Genomic DNA, 19,497 nt, shown 5'->3' on the forward strand with positions numbered 1-19,497 from the left:
TGAAACCAGCCACTCAGCCTCCTTCTGGGCACCCTGTGGGTATATGCAGGGGTGTTTGTTCAAAGAGCAGCTCTCCTTTCAGGTTTACCCTTTACACGAAAGAAATCTAGCTAAATTTTCTCCCCTTTCTGCCTTTCTGTGATTTCATGTATTTTAGTGATTGCTAAATTTGAACTAAACCTTGAAACTAACTGCCTGCTTTCAAAACCAACCAATATGAACTCACATTTTCTAGTTTGTCAGATTTGGGGAATTTTATTAATACTATTTTTATCTTAAAGAAACATCAACTGGCTGAGTGTGGTAGCTCACGCCTGTAATCCCAGCACTTTGGGAGGCCAAAGTGGGAGGATCACTTGAGCCTAGGAGTTTGAGACCAACCTGGGCAACATAGGGAGACCTCGTCTCCACAAATAATTTTAAAAATTAGAAGGGCATGATGGCGCATGCCTGTAGTCCCAGCTACTCAGGAAGTTGAAGTACAAGAATCATTTGAGCTCAAGAGGTCAAGGCTTCAGTAAGCTGTGTTCATGCCACTGCACTCCAGCCTGGGCGACAGAGCCAGACTCCATCTCAAAAAAATAAAGAAACATCAACTGACACTGGCATAAATATTTTAATATCTTAATATCTTCTTCTTCAGTCGTATTTTTTCCAAAGACAAGACGAAAGCATCTCCACTCAAATCAGTTTGACCACGTTCTCAACACCATGTTCAGGTATAATTGTTGAGTGAAGGCCATTACAGACTCAAAACTAATTCTTCTGGAAATGCCGTGGTTTCTTTTTGCAGATATATCCCTTATACCTTCCCATTTGGAAAAAGAAAAAAGGAAACCTACCACAAGAACAACAAAAACTGGAATTTGTTTGGCTAGCAGTCAGTAAGCCACATTCATTTCTGAGGACGTACAGGCGGTTCAGTCCTCTCAGGGACATCCGCCATGATAAAGAGCAGTGCTTGGTCCCAGCACCTTGGGAGGCCAAGGTGGGAGGATTGCCTAAGCCCGAGAGTTTGAGACCAGCCTGAGCAACGTGGCGAGACCCCCCGTCTCTATTTAAAAAAAAAAAAAAAGAGCAGTGCTGATGGGTGATTCCCCCTACTAACCCTCTCCACCCCACTCCCTCGTGTCCATGTACCCCACAATGCCCTTAGAGATAATTCCTAGCCTCCTCAGAGGCCCTGTCAAACTATTGTTCATAAAGAGAGAACTGTTACTGAGCCATTCCCCAGCTGATCTTAGGGAGGCAGGACCGGTATTGTCTAAGTGAAGGATTGTATAATTAGCAATGCCTACCATAAGGGGGTAACAGAAAGAATGCAAATTTTCTGGATATGGGATCAAATTCTGGTTTGGGATTTTGAAACTTACTGCTGTAGTGAAGGCCAAACTAAGACTCTTGGATAATGTGAAGAAATACATTAGAGAGAGAGAGAGAAAATATGGTCAGATTAGTGCAAATGAGAGCTTGCCAGAAGCTTTTTATAGGAACATTCTTCAATGTTAGGAAAATGGTTCATAGCGCTATTGCTAATATAGGTAAAATGGCTGCTAAAAAAAAGCAACCACTTTCTGTTTCAGAAGCAGCCAAATAATCAATGATTTGATTTCTAATAGTCATGTTTGCCATGAGGATTCTTATAATGAGGTTAGGTAGCCAGGTTGATTTTCCCTGTTGACTTATCAATAAGTCATCAAGTACTTCTGAACCTCCCCTCCAGAATTCCCAAAAATGTCCTACAATAATCTCCCCAGAAAACTATTTTCTGGATTTTATTATTTTTCATAGTTCTACCTACAGCTTTGTTTATTGCTGTTGTAAATAAGGCAAGAATTGTAATTAAGAATGATATGAATATGATATAATATCATAGTATACACAGTTGTATGTAATTAATTACCTTATTGCCCCTTTGCTTTATTTTATATTCACTTGTAAGCTCTTAACTGTGCATGTATAATTGATTCACTATGGTAAATGTGGTTGTTTTAACAAAAAGTTTCAGTTAAGGTTTTATTCAATAGTGTAATTCCCTTATTCAATTGTTTCTTTAGGAAAATCAAATTCAACTTATGTTATATCATTTTTGGGACTACATCCTATTATAGGTGACCACCCTGCTAGAATAATGGAAGATGAGTCAGAATTTCTTTCTTCCTTCCTTTATTTTCCCTGTGTCCTTTTCCCAGAAGCTAGCTTTCTATGGAATAAACTTGCCTGGGCACCATTTGTCCCATTCTATCACTTGAGTACTCAAAGACTAGTAGACTTTTGTAGCTGTTTTATATATATATATATATATATATATATATATATATATTTATATTTATATTTATATATATATTTTTATATATATATATATATATAAAACATTTTTAGGTTGTTCCTTCTCAACCTACCTACCTATTCATGTGTAAATATATGTATATGTATTTTTTTTTTAATGCAAACCCACTAGCACCTCTCTTACCATTGTTCTTTTTCTTAAAGAACTAGAATCAAATTTGGAGAAGCTCTGGTAGGCTTTGATAGCCTGAAAGGCCTTCTGGGGTGTTCTGAAACTAAGACTGCAAGTTTTGTCCCATGATTGAAGAAGGGAGAATATCTGATTGTTGGCCTCATAGAAATTTTGCGTAGCTAAAGTATTTGTATGCTAAATCTTCTTTCAAATGGAGAAATTGAGGTTAAGCAAAGATAGATGATGAGATATAGTATAAATACCTTTCCAGATTTAGTAAGCTTGCTATAGTGAAGCTATCTTCACAAAAAATGGCACCCCCCCTCAACCCCCAGAATGGCTTCTGTGTTGGGATCAGTTAGCATGCTTGTTTTGGATGTCCCCAGTATGGTAGGAATGTCATAGGAAATCCTGCTATGTGTCTATGATGAGCAGCAGGCGAGTGCACACTGTTCTGTCAAGGCCATCAAACATGGACTCACGTTTCAGCGTCTGTCATCAATCACTCAGACTTCATACCTTAATATACCCTTCATTCCTTTTTCTTCCTTCTCAACCTACCTACCTATTCATGTGTGAAAGAACACTTTTTTCCCTAACCACTAACAGGTTCAACAGGTTATTTCACCTCCCAGCTTCCTCTTTATCCCTCCCACATCCTCTTTGTGCTCTAAGAGCAGGGGAACACACTATCAGATAATTATAGTCTCTCATTTTCAGTATAAAAACTTTATGTTGCTGTTTCTCAAAGCATATCAAAGTAAAGCCATGGGGTGAATGGAACACTTAATATAGATTATTTTACTGAGCTTTTAAAAAAATTAAATTACCCCCATACCAGTGAGAGGTACATGCAGAATGGCTAAAGGCAGAGGTATTTCTCAAATCTGTTCACATTAGTCTGGCGTAGCATGGGCTAGAGACAAAATCAGTAGATGTACATTGCTAGACAGTATGACATATCATACATTTAGATCATTTTAAATAAAGTCATTACTGAATAGATCCTTCTAAAACAAATACTATCACCACAAAAGTTTCTTATTTTAAGAGACATCAGGGACCCTCATTCTCAGCCTCTGTTCAGTGCCTTTTAACACAGCCATGTCCACATCCACGTGACCGTTGCAGATCTGTTTGGGTGGCTTAGCTCTTACCAAAGACAACCAACAGGGTCTGGGCCAGATGGTGGAAATTTTATCCCTAGATTTGTTTAATGAGACAAACAAGAAGTATGAGCAATTTTCTGTAACACAGAAAGCCAGAGTAAGAGGAGCAGATGATGTCAATATGGAAAAAAAATATCTGGCAGGAATTTGATATCATGCCCCCAATTATCTGTGTTTTAAAAAGTTGCATATCCTGATTGTTCCTTAGATGGTGTTTGTCTAGAGTTAGCTTAAAAACCTAGATTGTTTCTTAGATGGTGTGTGTCTAGAGTTAGTTTAAAAACCTTAGGCCTTTTTAATTATTGTTAAGACATTTCAAATTTGTAAGTAACCGTCTAAAGATTCTAGTACAGAGGAAGAATGTGAACAGATCCTTGGAGATGATGATAAAGAAGTGAATTGCAGGACACCAAAAAACAAAATGTACCTTTGGATTTATGAGCCAGTGAAACAACAAAGCCACTGAGTTTTTTCCCATTAAAATAGAAAGAAGCTCTTAAGTACAAATACGAAAACCAACAACAAAACTTCCATGAACCAAGAAAGGATAGTAAACGCAAGTGTGGTACCTGAAGTTCCAGTGTGATATCTTAGTTGATAACGGGTCTTGATAGTTTATGCCTGAACAGAAAGGTTCTCGGCTGGGAAGACTACAAATGTTAATATGAAAAGCATATTTTGTGCATCATAAAGATTCTAGACACTACTGGGCCTATAAAGACAGCTTATTCTGAATGATTTTCTACCTCCTTCCTGGAGAACCCACTAGTTCCTTCTACAAAGATTCCTCTTGGATCTCTAGCTGTAGAGGCACATGACCATTTCATGATTTTTTAAGAGTGTAATGGTGTGAAAAGCAAGCTTGTAAAATGAACTGCTTTCCTCCCCTTCCTACCTGATTTCTTTCTCCCTCTGCTCTAAAGACTAGGATATCTCTTTCTGACCCCAGAGCTCATGTTTAACTCAGAAAGTATACTTTGCAAATGTCCTGCATGTTCTAATTTGTATGGTAGAAGGAGAAAATAGCTCGTCTGAGTATCAGTTTGACATCATTGTATCCCAACAGTCTTTGGAAGCCAATCCCTCTTCCCCCTTTTTTGACTGTCTAAAATGCCCTTGCTAGCCAGACCCCTTTGCTAGCTACAGTGTTTGCACATTTCCTCGTTAATCAGCTGCGTCGGCTCGGAGACTGTGTGTTTTGGTGTTGTTTGTGTGTGCAATCTCGTGCCGCTTCCTGAACGCATGTGTCCCTTCCCTTCACAGCCTACTCGACACCCAGCACCTCCCCCGCAAACCGATTCGTCAGTGTTGGACCACGGGATCCAAGCTTTGTAAATATCCCTCAACAGACACAGGTGGGCCGCTCTCATCTTTTCTGTATGTGGTGCAGCTTGTATTATTCATCAGGTGCATTTTAACTTGTCTTTTGGCACAAAAGGCCGCATTTTCCAGACCCTGTCCAGTCTTCCCTTTCCTCCTGATCCCACCAGCCACATTTCCATGTGTTCTCAGAAATCACAGAAAACTTTGCCTGCAATTTTTGCTTCTTGTATTGAGTGGGTAGAAGAAGAACTGTTTCAGCTATGGCACAAAAAGGTTTCCCAGTGTTAGCTAGTGTGTGTTCCCTCTTTTAGGAATTCATGGCCCTCTGAATGCAAGCAGACAGAAGCAGGCTCCTACAGAACCTGAAAGTAATATGTGGTTGCCAGTGACATCAGAGTGCATGCTGGGCATGGAGGGACCAGCCACTCCTCTGTATTCATTAGAGGGTCCCCAGGAACCTGGCAAGCTTTCTAAAAGAAAGAGGGGGAAAAGGGTGTATGAGCCCTATTAAGTTGCTGGTGTTGGTCCAGAAATAAGACGTGTTTGTTAGTGGTTACTGCTGGCCGCTGGGGAGCAAGGTGCGGTGGGTGGCAAGGGGTGTGTATGAGTCATATCTGAAGCAGGTGATTGAGAGAAGGGGACTGCCTGGACATCCAGAGCTTGTCTGCCCATAGACAGTTGTCTTTTGTGCTAGTCTAGGTCAAGGAGAAGAAATATTTTTGAAAAGTTTTGGAATGGCTGCTGTACATTGAGAAACAGTAAAAGGCTTTTTAAGTTCAAAGTTAGTATAGGTAGAGGCATTTAGAGGTTTGTGAAATAGAATTAGATTCACATTTTGAAACAAACTCTCTGATTTCCTAATTAGAACATGGCCATATTTTATCATAATTAACATAAGGAAAGTATTTTCTCTGTCAGGTTCTTAGCACGGTGTTTGAAAACATTCTCGGAGCAATTTTGTGCACATGCCTGTGTGTGGAATCTCCAGATGCCTAATTTACAACTATTCGCCTCTGTTTGTAAAACTATGGCCAGGTGGCTATATGAATGGGATAGATTTGCCTTCCTGGGTCCATTTGCTCCCTCTGTAAAGGGCTTTGGTTTATTGCTATGTCGACAGCACAGGTTAAACTGCATTGTATCTGAAGCCTTCCTCACACTGAAGCAGGGTCACAGAAAGTACAGCATCAGCAGAGAAGGCAGCTGGGAGGAGAGGGGGGAGCCAAAAGGGGAGGGAGAAGGTTAACTCTTGAATTTCCCACCTCTGCTGTTTCTTCTTAAACTGGCCTGCATATGGCGTCTGATATTAAAATCTCTATTCAGTACCTCTCATAAAATTCTTTCAGTTATTTGCTTATTTTCCCATACCTTCAAATATTCAAACACTTTTCTGGTGAATTTGAGGTTGCATAATTACCCGTAAAGCATTAAAACAAGAACATAATTTAATTTTGTACATTTGGCGTAGGAGTCCAAGTTCAATGAGAGGGGGAGAACTGGAGATGGTGGCTCTATATTGGATGATTGCTTTTCCCAAAGCACAAATGTCCTCAAGTTGCTTCATTAAGAGCCTTTAAAATGCAGCTTTGAAATGTCCTGTTTGTATTTTACATAGTATTTTTTATATAAGCTGTGATTCACAGCCCTGAAATTGTACTCTGTGTTCCGTTCAATTTATTTCTCTATAATCAAAATGTATTATATTCCACTGTGGCTTTCCTTCACAAATGCCTTACTTACCCCCAGAATCTGAGTTTTCATAATGCTGACCACAAAAATTCAATTCTTAAAAATCCAGATTTTCCACGCATCTGGATGAATGATGTCATGTAGGCCCAATATTGGCATCTGGAACTGAATTTTTTTTTTTTTTTTTTTTTGGTTTCTGTTAAATATTTGGCATCATGGGACAACAGCTTAAATGTTCCTTACCATAGTGACACCTGCCACATTTGGCTTGAAGAAAGTCGTTCCCAATTGTCTAATGAGAAACTATGCTAATGGAGTTGTCATTTTCCCCCAAAAAAAGATATCCTGAGGTAAAAATTATGTGTTCTAAATATTTTAATTTTAAGGTGTATATATTAACTCTTTCCTTAAGTGAGGAACTATTTTCTGGGACCACTTAAAATGTTAGATATATGTAGATATAGATAATAAAAATAATAATATACCTTAAAAAATACGTTCACTTTCAAGAGGACATTAGTTCAGAAGAGGAATTTTTGACAAGAATTTTTAAAAACATAATTAGAACATGGTCTGCAGATTTCCTAGGCAAACTTGTGTTTTTCTATATTGATACCCTTGTTATAAAGCATGACATTTATATTAACTGAATTACAGGAAAAGTTATCTGGGAAAACAAAATTTTGCTTTCTACCTATGGAGAAATAAGAATTGAAGAGTCACCCAAGCAGATACTTAAGCTTTCTAAATGTAGAAGCAGTCTGTTGTACATAAGTCTATAAACAAATGCAAAATAAAATGGCCTTTCTGCTCCCAAAGGCCAGTTTCCAGTGGAAATCTCTTAAAATGCCTGAAGCATCATCCTGTAGAAGATGGAACTGATGGGGTCTCTGGTTTTTCAAGTGGGTAGAAATTGAACCAATGCAGACATTATAAGTAGGCAGCTTTCAGACTATCATAAGATCTTTTTTAAGAAAAAGAGTTATTTGATTGTATGTAGCTTCTACTCGGCATTTTCTATGTACTAAGTCCATCAAGTATGTGATGCAGCTAATCTTTAGAGTCACCTAATAGGATAGAGTTCTGCTTTATCGATGTGGAAGCTGAGACTAAGGAGATTGTTGATTTTCCCAAGGCCATACAATAGTCAGGAGTGGAGCGAGAATTTGCACCCAGTTCTGTCTGACACCAAGGCCTGTGCTCTCTGACCACTGTATTATGTTACTGCCTCATGAGCTGGTGAGCTCTTTTCCCTGGGGGTGTTCCAACAGTGACTGATGTTCGCTTCTCAGGAATACTACTGGCAGAGTCCCTGCTTTTATCCCTGAGACTGCATTAAAATCTAATCTTTAGTGTATACCCCCAAAAATGGAAAGCAAAGTTTCAAAGGGATATTTGTTCACTTATGGTTGTAGCAGCCTTCTCCACAATAGCCAAAAGGTGGAAGCAACCCAAGTGTCCATTCACAGATGAATTAGATAAACAAAGTGTGGTCTATACGTAGAATGGAATATTACTCGGCCTTTCAAAGGAAGGAAATTCTGACATATGCCACAACGTGGATGAATCTTGAAGACATTATGCTCAGTGAAATAAGCCAGTCACAACAAAATAAATACTGTATGATTCTACGGATGTGAGGTACCTAGAGTAGTCAAATTCATAGAAATGGAAAGTAGAGTAGTGGCTGCCAGGGGTTAGGGGAAGGGCAGAATGGGGAGTTAGTGTTAAAGGGGTACAGAGTTTCAGCTTTGCAAGATGAAAAGAGTTCTGGAGATGGATGGTGTTCTGGAAAGAGTTCTGGATTAACTCCAGAAAAGAGTTCTGGAGATGGATGGTGATGTTTGCACAACAATGTGAACGTACCGAATCCCACTGAACTGTACACTCAAAAATGGTTAAGATGGTAAATGTTAGTTACATTGTGTGTATTTCACCACAATTTTTAAAACGTAATCATTAAATAAGTTCTAAAGTCTTTTTCACCTCTTAGGAGTAAAAAATTCTGTAAAACAGTCAGGGCAAGTGGACTGTTGATCAGAGTAATTGTGTGCTGACTGCTCAGAAAAGCACTAATTATCATGCCCAGCACATAGTGGGTACTCTGCATACATTGGCTGAGTCTGAATGGTTCAGAAGGAACTTTACAAAATATGACTTTTTCTTATTATATTCATAATACATGTTAATTGTGGTAAATACAGATGAGAAAAATAATGAAAATCACTTGTAGTCCTACTGTTAACATTTCTGTATAAATCCATCCAGAGTGTTTCTGTGCATACAAATATATTGCAAAAAGTGAGATCATATTATATACACCGTTTGGTAGCCTGCTGTTTCTTCCCCTTAATAATAGATTATGGCCTTCTTTCCATGTAAATTGGAGAAATTGAATATTGGCTTTTATTGCATCTATTCATCATCTGTAATGATTGGTAGGGAAAGAGAACATGGATAATTGAAAGCCATTTTTCCTCCTCTTTCCCTTGTAGTCTATTTTTTTCTGCAGAGAATTCCTCCCTTGACTGAAGCAGAATTGCCTTCTCTTTAGCCTTGCCTTGAGCTAGTTTTCTTTCAAACTGCCTTCCAATTGCATTGTATATCTGGCCCTGGCTTTCGGCTTTGTTCAAACATTCCTGCCGGAGTTACCTGTTCCATTCTTCTGCCTCACTTGTCTGCTACCTCTGCTACCATCATTTGCCTCTCATTTTTTTCCTCCTTCTCCATATTGTAACTGATCACTGAGATGAGAGGTGGCCACCTCCCTACAGCCTTTAGAACACCCATCAATACTGAGAAACTGTGGCCACTTGTCCCACCTTGAATCTTATATTTTTCAACATTGTCCCGTGACAGCTGATATTAACATATAGAAAGGTCTCTGGGGCGTACAGTATTTACTTCACTTTAGACACTATTAACGTGCCCTGCACGCCCACTGAATGATATAATGTAACGATAGGGAACCTGCCATTGTTTCAAATAGCAGAAAGCCAATGGCCATTTCAGTTGCATCTCATAACTTAATCTGATCCCTGAAAATGAGAACCATTAAGAGGAGGCATTTACTTAAAGAAAAAAAAGTTAATATTTCGTCATCAGGTAATAAATAGAAATACCAATTTCCACACAAGGGGACTGAGCAAAGAACTCATTTTGATACAGGTTCTAGTTTAATCAAAAGGTTTAAATAAAATGCTTAACCTACAGAACTCCAGTGAGGACTAATTCTTTAAAATGAAAAATGAGTGCAAACAATATTAAAAACAGGCATTTCCTCCTTACCACCCAAATCTATCACTGTTTTGCATCAACAGAATCATGGTATCCGAAATGCTATTTAAAACCAAATTACCATTTGGACTATTAGAAGAATCACTTGGCATGGCATGGGCCTGATTTGTTGACAAAAAGGCACAGGTGCTATAACCTTTGCTTAATAAATCATTTAGCTGCCTGACTTGCAAGCAGTGTGATTGCCTTTGCCTTATGAAATTTACAAATGTATGCACAAGCCACACACTTCACTGTGCTGGAAGCTGGCTGATCTGGAGAGGTCCCTGCATAGCTAAATTATGGGCATGACACCCATTGTCTGCCTCTGGTGGGGGTGCACCCAGAATGGGAGAGGTAGAGATCATGGAGAGCATTTTGAGCTGTTGCCATTCTGTGTGTCATATTCCTGAAGCTCTACCTGAGAAACCAAAGCTTAGGCCATCTGTGGAACTCTTCATAAGTTCCTTTCTTCAGTCATTTTGTGTTTACTTAATTGCTTAATATAGCCTCAACACCTAAAAAGTACAGGGAATAAAAACTCTCCTCGAGTTGTTCAAAGTCTAGCAGAGGAAACAAATGTGAAGAAATAATAGTAATGACAACATCAACATCAATAGTGCAGTGTAATACCAGTACTATAAAGATTTGTCTAAGAGGCTTTAAGACGACAGAGTTGGATATAGGAACTTCCCAAAGAGTGGAAGCAGCAGAATAGGCTGGATGGTTTTTCTGTCCTTGTCCTTGTCTAGCTTGGGCCTAATGATATGGTTCTTGTACGCTTTTCCCTACTTTTACTTTTTGCCAATCAGATGGCAGGTCGTGTTCTAGCCCATCCCAATAAGAGAGACATGTTCAGTTCTGTCTTCTCTGGACCAGATAAAATTCGACTCCTTTACTGCTGCACAAGGCTCGGCCAGTAACCCCTTCACCCCTCATTTCCAAGAAACACCTCCTCCTGGTGGTACATCCTCCCTTGCCCACCCAAGCTCACTTGAGATTGCATTTCAGTTAGCTGACACCATTCCTGAGCTCCTGCCCAGGCTGACAGGAGCTGCCTGAGTGTAGAAGGTTAGTTACCACACCGAAGTTCAAGGAGCAGCTGGAGAGTTACAAAGGCAAGAAACTCAGATTTCCTTAGAGGAAAAAAAATATATATACATATATATATCTCCCACCCTGCAACCCTACCTCATCTAATTAGAAGTGGATTTGAGCATTTCAGTTTCAAGCCCTCACAGCTGAAAACTCCCAAGATTAGAGAGGAATGGCAGATAAAATTCCACTTTCTCCTGACTTTGAGCCAAGTTAAAAGTCTTACTGGCCAAATGAATATTCTACAGCACCCATGCATGCTAGGTTCTGTGTCTACACTCACTGCAATACTCAAGAGCCCTCTAAGGTGCTACATCTCCATTTTACAGATGAGGAAACCGAAGTTTCAGAAGAGCACATTTGTCCCATGGTAATTGAAGTAGCTGAGATTTGAACCAGTCAGTCTCCAAAACTTCTGTTTTTCCCAAATACTTATCTGTACCCCCAGTTGTTTGTAGTGAAAGGTTACTGACCATTTTCTCTTTGAAAGAGTCTAAGATTGACTCACACTCTTATATCAAGGAATCAGAAGCCTTGAAGTTAGTCCCAGTGCTCCCTGGCTCCAGTGGGACTGTGCTGAACTTCGTTCTTCTGAAGATCTGCCCCGGTCTCCTGTTAGTTCATGTCTCTGTAAAACCAAAACTGAATTCATTCTCTCATCCTGCCTGGGAAGAAGACCTTTACTAATGATATTAGTCTGCATCTGTGAGAACAGCTAGCCTTTGTCCAGAGACCAGATAGCAGAGCAGCTAAGATAACTCCTTTATTTTCAGATTTTAGTTGAAGCTTTATTCCATCACTTAGAAGCAGTCTGTGTGTTTTATTTTTGTTGTTGTTGGTTTCTTTTTTTCACAGTAATTCAATTTATGTAGCCTAGTTTTTTAGCTGTAAAATAGTGAAAATAGTGAGATATAAATATGTGTGTGTATATATATACACACACACACACACACACACCCCTATGATTTTGGGTCTTAAATTCTGTTAGTGTAAAAAAAGTGTTTTACACATGATGAACACCTAACAAATGATAGCTTTCATTGTTTGGTTAATAACTAAACTCTTATTTTCTGGATTACAAAGTATTTTCTCATTTGATTATAAGAGTTACCCTTTGAAGTAGGCAGAGCTATTGTTATTATTGTTATCCCCACTGTATAGGTTTAAAAAAACTGAGGTTTAAAGAGGGGAAGTGACTTTCCCAGAACCACATATCCAGAGGTCAGTAGAGTCAGGACACAAACCCACTTCTGATTCCACGTGTCCTGTGAAGGAAGGACTTGTGTATAAGCCATTGAGCACCTGCTGCTCTATGGTCAGAACCTACTTACCAAAAGCAAACTTTCTAGCAAATTAGGAAGCCTCCCACTACCCGCTGCAAGATCCTAACCCTGTAGGTTGTTCCATTGAGCATCAGCCTTAAGGGTGCCCAAAAGCCTGTTTAAATTGGGCACGGCTCTTCTTCCCTTGTACAGGCAGCAGCCTAAGTGCACCATTGCTTCCCTTATGCTAAATTGTGCCTGAGAAGGGCCTTCCCAAGGGGAGACAATGTCTCTGAGAGTGGTAAGGACTGGCAGGAAGTGAATGCACCCCTCAGAATCTAAAGGGAAAGGAGGTACCTAAATCGAGGTGGTGCCTGGTCATTTTTTCTTGTATGTTCTCAGCTCCAGTAGCAGGCGTTGAATAGTAAGCAACACCTCGCAGAGATGAGTTACTCATGCAATCTGCTTCCCCTCCCTCCATACTACTGTGGGCAGGAGCGAATCGTCCCAGCTTCCCCAGCTCCCACACCAACCTGTAAGTTCTTGACACATTCTCTTCACATACACTTGGCGGCTGACTCACTGACAGGCTATGAGACACTCTTAAAATAAATTTTTCAATAAACACAGTCTTTGTCTTTCAAGTTTTAATTTGGCAGCATGTTGTAGACATCCTTGGCCACAAACTTCACTTCTGGACAAAGTTCGAGGCATTAATTCTAGATACTGGTCACCTTTTCTCTCAGTTCCTATTCTTCCTGTCACCTTTGCGCCACAAAGATTTGGGGGATCTTCTTAGTTGAAACAAATTAATAATTATTGTAATAATTAAGGTCTCTACCATAGTATCTACCACACAATAGGTGCTCAGTAAATATTGCTTCTCTTCTTGCTTCCTTTTTTTAAAAATATTAAAATGAGAACAGTGGCAATAGAGAAGGGGAAGGTAAAAAAGAGATTTCACAGGGAATTTTACATTGTATAGGAGAGGAAGGGAAAAGACCAAAAATCTGCTGTCCATTAAATTAGCACTTGGAACTGTGGGAAAAGGGGGACAGAAAATGATGTCAGGAAAAGGGTTGGAAAAAGGAGCTGTGAGTTGGTGGAGAGAACTGACAGGAACTAGATCAAAAGTTGATGGTAGCCACGCATGGAACTTAGAAAACCATAGTGCCAAGTGCAGAAATGCCATCAACATTTCTAGCTTTTAGATGGGTCTCCGTAACAATGCTTCTGATCAGTGACATTCCAGGGTACTAAGGGAAATGTACTGGGTACTCAACAGATTTCTCTGGGGGAACAGGAGGAAAAGTCATGATTCGAGGAGTAGGACAGACCTGTTCTGTCATCCTGGCTGTGCCATTTATCTCAGTGGTCTTGTGTATCTTACCCTTTAAAATTCAGCTTCCTTATCTGTGAAATGACGGCAATAATAGTATCTGCCTCACAGAAGAAACCCCAGTGAAGTGTGGTTTAAGCCAGTCAGGATTATTTTCTTCACGTAACAAGAAATCTGTGAGTGAGTGTTTGCTGGCATTGTTTCAGTGCTGCACGCGGCCCGCAGGAACCCATGCCCTTCCTAACATTCTGCTCTGCCTTCCTCAGTATGCTGCCTTTTCAGCCTCATGCTTAGAGCCTCTGACTGCAAGATGGCTGCTGCAGCTCCAAATAGCATAGTCATATCGCACCTTATTTTTCCTCTAATATCAGGGAAAAGGCCCTGCTATTCCTCCTCTGCACCCTGCTAGCAAATTTCTTTGTAGGTCTCATTGGCTAAATCTGGGTCACATTTTAATCTCTAGCTGCAAAGGATGCTGAGAAAACCAGCAGAAGATTATCTTGATTGGCTCAAATCATGACCCGTCACCTAGGACCAGTCACATTTGCCTCTCTAAGCAAAATTGTCCCAAGGAAGAAGGGGCAATGCATAGTGGATAGACTGTTAATAGGATCTGCCATATTCTTTTTTCCTATTCCCTGATAGGTTTCATGCACTTTTCAACTCGAGTAGTTGCACTTGACCCTCTTGTCTCTGAATGCTTGGCTTATTACTCTGCCTTTCCTCCACACACTCCCTATGTGTTTAGGAGACGTAGATGCTGTGTGTGTGACTGTGCAGAGGTCATTTCTTTTCAGCCTCTGTTTGAGGTCCAGGATTTGGGCAGAAGTCTTGGCATTTTGTGCAGACCAGCTCCCATGGGGCTGGGTCACCGTGTACCGGTTAAACTTGGACTCTGAAAAGGCTGAGCTGGAGGATATGTGCCTTTGTGGTTGCAGGGGAGCTCTGTGAAACAGTGCCCCCTGGGTGCCCTCCAGAGTGCTTACCAAACAGGCAGCAGTAGGTTCTGGGTTTCTCTTTTATGACTTGGAACCAGATGCTTCCTTTGCAAAAGAAAAGAGCCTGGTTTTGCAGAGCTTGAGTCAACACGAGTTCAGAGAACAGGAAAATGAGTTGACTGGCCCTGCTGCAGGAACTTTGAGGAGAGAATGCAATACAGGTGGTGTTCTCACTGTCCACAAAGTCCTTGCTTGTGAAAATCCCATGCCCAAGAAATTGGCCTTACCGAATATTTCTACACTCTAGATAATGACTGTTGACATGAGGAAAGGATTCAGCATTAGGAATCCTTTTGGACATAGGCTTTCTCAGGGCTTCTAATGAGTCTAAGGCCTTGAAAGTTCCACTGACACACACAGTTTCAAGCCCAGAGCTTACTGTCTAATGTGAGAGCCATCGAAGATCTCACACGAGGTCTCAGTGATTCTTCCTGTCCACTTTTCTCACACCCACCTGCTTACCTTCCTGTTTGTCTATTGAGGACTTAGGCACATTCTTTGATCTGTGCCCTGTCTTTTTGGGCTATAGCCTTTCTATTGAGTCTGTCCATTGAATTACATTCCACAGCACACACCTCCCCCAAAATATTTGCATGAGAACTTTTCTTAAGGCCTCACATTGCTTCCTTTACAGCAGAGATGAAATAACTTAGCACTTCTAATTGGCTTTTCACTTTCCAAACGCTTTACACATTTAACTAATGAGTCACATGAGCCTGTGATAAGCCGGATCCCTTGTCTTGGGGCAGGGACACTGGGTTAGGACAGGCTGTTCTCGCCCTGTGTTTCTCACCCTCAACACCCTCCTTCTTCAGAGTCTGAATGTGTTGGGATAATGGGGATGCCACTGGACACAGTTGTTCGCAGCACAGGGCAACCTTGGACCCTCACAGTGCTGCCTTAATAATGTGGGAAGCACCCTTTGCTGCCCTCCAGGACTGGACTATGCTGCATATCTCCTGTTGCCTTGACTAGTGAAGGGAAACATAAGGCCAGCCCTCATGACATACAGCTTCTGCCCCTCTCAAGCACAGTCTTCCTTCCCTGGTCCCTGGCAGTGTGTCTGTGCATATATGGGGAAGGAGTGGTACTGGGGGGATAGAAGAATAACACAGTAGGTCTAGTAAGGGAACTGACCATTGGAGGGACCTGTGCATCTTGGTACACAGAGAAACCCTGGACTAGGAGTCAAAGTACCTGGATTCCTAGCTCATCTCTCCCACCCGCCAGCTGCATGATTGATCTTAGGGAGGAGAAAGAAGCCAAAATTTATTGAGCACCTACTATGTTCCTGGCACCATACTAAGCTGGAAGGGAGGCTAAAGATGTACATTATTCAATCCCTGCCATACATAGCTCACAGAAAGAAAAGTAAAGAAACTAAGATGTGATCGACGAAGTAATTGAAATAGGTATAATCCATACAGAAGAGTCAGTAACTAACTCTAGGGAGAAGCATGGAGCTCATGGAAGATATGCCAGAGGAGAAGACACATGAATGGTTTTGAAGGAGACAGATAGAGTTGGTGGGGAGAACATTCCAGACCAGGCAGGAGGAACAGTGCACGCAAAGAAACAGCAGTGTGTGTCTGAAGAACCCTATTCTGTTTGGCATGTCTGTCAGTTTACAGTAGACGGCAGAAACATTAGATCAGGGTCTAGTCGTGAATAAATACATATCTTCTTCCAGGGGTGGTAAAGCACTTGGACTTGATTCTGTGTGAGATGGGAAGCAGGTGATGGGCACAGTGGGAGCTCTATATGTGAGGAAACCTCTGCCTTGCTTGGTTCAATCCTCCTGAGATACAAGATTTTACAGGCAGTAGTAGCATTGAGACCTGTGGTCATGAGGTACCTTCCTCTTCTGGGCAGCATAATATAGTGGAAAAAATAGAAGCTTTGGAGGGAGACAGACCTGAGTTTGATCTCAGTATGTGACCTTGGAATAATTTTTAGCCTTTCTGACCCTCTGATGTCACATCTATAAAATTATAAATGAATGCCTGCATTCCACTTAGAGTGATGTAAAGACTCAGTCTAGTTAGGATGAAAAGCCCTCAGCACCCTGCCCAGCCAATGTGTGGTGCTGCCTTTTCAGCCCTCAGGAGGGAACCTCTGTGAGCACTGGAGGACAGGGTGCTGCTCATTTCTCTTTAGGACAAGGGGCCTGTGACCACAAAGAAGAAACAGAAGTGGTAATATGATGAGCATCCCGGAGGTAATCTGGTAATGTTCTCCCTGACCTGAGTCTCTTCTCACCCCATCCTCCCGTGTCCATTTTCCATAAGTTGTGCCATTAATTCTCTCATTACCCAGTGGAATGACATTTATTTATTAAGATCATACTTAGCATACTCCCAAGGAGCAAGTTAAAGTTCAACTAACGTCGCCAGTTTCTCGTTGTGAGGATAAATACACTGAGGAATCCATACAGAGAGCCGCTGTGTGTCTTATAATTTCATATTAAAAAAACGATTAAATTTTATACTGGATAAGGGAGGGAAGGAAAAAAAATCCCAGCGCAAAAACAAGTGCTGAACCCAGGAGCACAGTTTCTGAATGTTTATTTTGTCACATACACAGCTGACATGATTAGTTCTAATGGGGTGGTGATCCTCATTGAATTGCAGATTGGTATGAGTGACTGAAATACCGCAGGGACTTAAATAAGTGGTGCATACGGTATTACTTAGGCTGCATCCTTTAGCCAAGGTGAAGGCTTCGTTTTCTGTCCATTCCTAACATGCATGCGCGTGCGCACACACACACATACACACACACACACACACACACACACACCTGCTACATATGCATCCATCTAGTCCAGAAGCTCCACACTGAACATTAATTACCTATCTAGAGTAAGGCTGGCTTGCCTTTACTTCCTTCCCTTTGCCCTGAGTGCACCCCCAACCCCCCACACTCTCCAGTGCAGATAATGGTGTATCAGATTAGTCTGCCTTGCTGCTGCGTCAAGACCCAGATCAATTTATTGACTCTGCCAGAATGGCTGGTACAGTAATTGTTACAAGAGAAGAATAGAAAGTGAGAACGTGTACACATGAAAAATAAAAATGACGTTTTGTTCTCTCCTGCACCCTCCCCCTCCTTTTTTTTCCTCATAGATCTTTATGTGTTTACACAGCAGAGAGCACTTTACTTAAGTTAATCAGCTCCTTCTACATTATTAATTGTGACAGGGTGCCACATGACAGGATGAGTATTATGGGAAACATTGATCTCACTCGGATGGTGTGGACCTGAGCAGGTTTGGTATTCCTCTCCCTGTCTCGCTGCTTTGGGGTCCCATCAAATCACATTTCCCTGATTGACAACACGGAATGCCTCCCATCAATACGATTGATTTTGTGAAAAGGACAAGGAACATTTTTCAACTGGAGGGAGATGAATTGTGGTTATGAGAAAGAGAGCATCTCAGAAATCTTTCAGGTTAGAAGCCTACATTGGGAACTAAGGTATTATTGTCATCCCAAACACAAGCGTAATTTGTACCCCCTGAAAAATGATATTAGGAGAAACTTACTACAAGTGAAAAATAGACTTAGTGGAGGCCAGCAATGAACCTGAGGACATAATGGCTGTTTTTAAAAGGCCACCTGCTAATTTTTTGCGAGGAATTTTTGGTTAAGTGCACATCTTTGAAAGACATTTCATTAAAGTTCAACTTTCATGGCTTATACCTGTAGACCCTAACATAAATCCTGTGTGAACGGACAAAACTGAGTGGATGTCATTTGTGACCTGGAAATAAAAGGTCAACCATTGAATTTATAGCTTTTTTAGTGAAAAGAACATAAAGATTCCTGCCAACTGGAGTCAATCCATATTTTAACGTTTCCTAGTTAAGATTATAAAATCAAGGGATTAGGATCGTGCTGCTCAGTGAAGGTCAAAAATTAAATGTGATGGGCTAAGTGTCATTCCCATGGGGCAGAAGTTAATATTTCAAAAACCATTTCTACCACTGGCATTTCAAGAAATGAAATGTCCATGATCATTAACCAAGTTAAGGGGAATCCCACTATCATTACTAAATTTAATGATGATTATTATACTAATCAACTATATTATTAAATTACTCTGCTGTTCTGTAATGTCCCCAAACAGTAATAGTGAATTGATTGCTACCAAATAATTCTCATATACAGTTGAGAACAAGTTGAGATGGAGGATCATGGACGAAGGCCTCCTTTTGAAGAAAGAAGTTGTGGCTATTTTATGGATAGCAGTGATAACGTAGAATGTTCTTTTAAGATGAAGAGTGAGTGGCACTACAGACCTGTTATTAAGTATAATTCATTAGTACATGTTTTTTAAGTACAAAGAAAGAACATGTATTTCTCTTTATTGTGTTTTTTTTTTCTCTTTCAGATTTTTGTATCCTCCTCCCCACCTTTTTTTTTTCCCCCCTTTTCTTTTCTTTGGGAAAAAGTACGTCTATTTTGCCAGATTCCTTTTTCCACAAATTTTTTGAGCTCTGAATACTGTCTACTTTGGATTTTTATGAAGAGGGAAGAAAGGATATTTAAATGTCTTTATATGATGACTCAGACACATGTGCCCTGTACCATTTTCAAATCCATTTTAAGATGCCAGTATTTTTCAAAGTTTTAGAAATTTCCTTAAAGCTGGTAATTTCCTTAAAGATTATCTACTCCAGACTCCCATCATTTTTCAGATACAACTTTAAGAATATTTTGGAATAAAGTTCGTATCATTTTAATAAAGTAGCACCTCCAAATAAGAGGGGCCAAAGCCTGGGGAACTGAAACAACTTGGAAGGCCCCAAAGCTAATCAGAGACAGAGCAGGACTGAAATGCAGGGACCTGCTATGAGTGAAGGAAGGGACTAGTGGTTTAATAT

General features: G+C 40.5%; 1 protein-coding gene across 3 annotated transcripts in view; it reads left to right on the forward strand.

Moving 5' to 3' along the window:
• The window catches only part of NFIA (nuclear factor I A), a 382,195-nt gene that overhangs the window by 345,629 nt on the left and 17,069 nt on the right, over positions 1-19,497 (forward strand). For 2 of the 3 annotated variants that reach the window (XM_003265156.3, XM_030812923.1), the window contains exon 10: positions 4,894-4,985. The exons of the other annotated variant lie outside the window; for it this stretch is intronic. In XM_003265156.3, coding sequence (XP_003265204.1) covers positions 4,894-4,985 — 92 coding nt within the window. The remainder of the gene's footprint in view (positions 1-4,893; positions 4,986-19,497) is intronic. 3 annotated transcript variants of the gene reach the window in all.

Source organism: Nomascus leucogenys, chromosome 5 (assembly GCF_006542625.1).
Source record: "Nomascus leucogenys isolate Asia chromosome 5, Asia_NLE_v1, whole genome shotgun sequence".
NCBI classification, from domain to species: Eukaryota; Metazoa; Chordata; class Mammalia; order Primates; family Hylobatidae; genus Nomascus; species Nomascus leucogenys.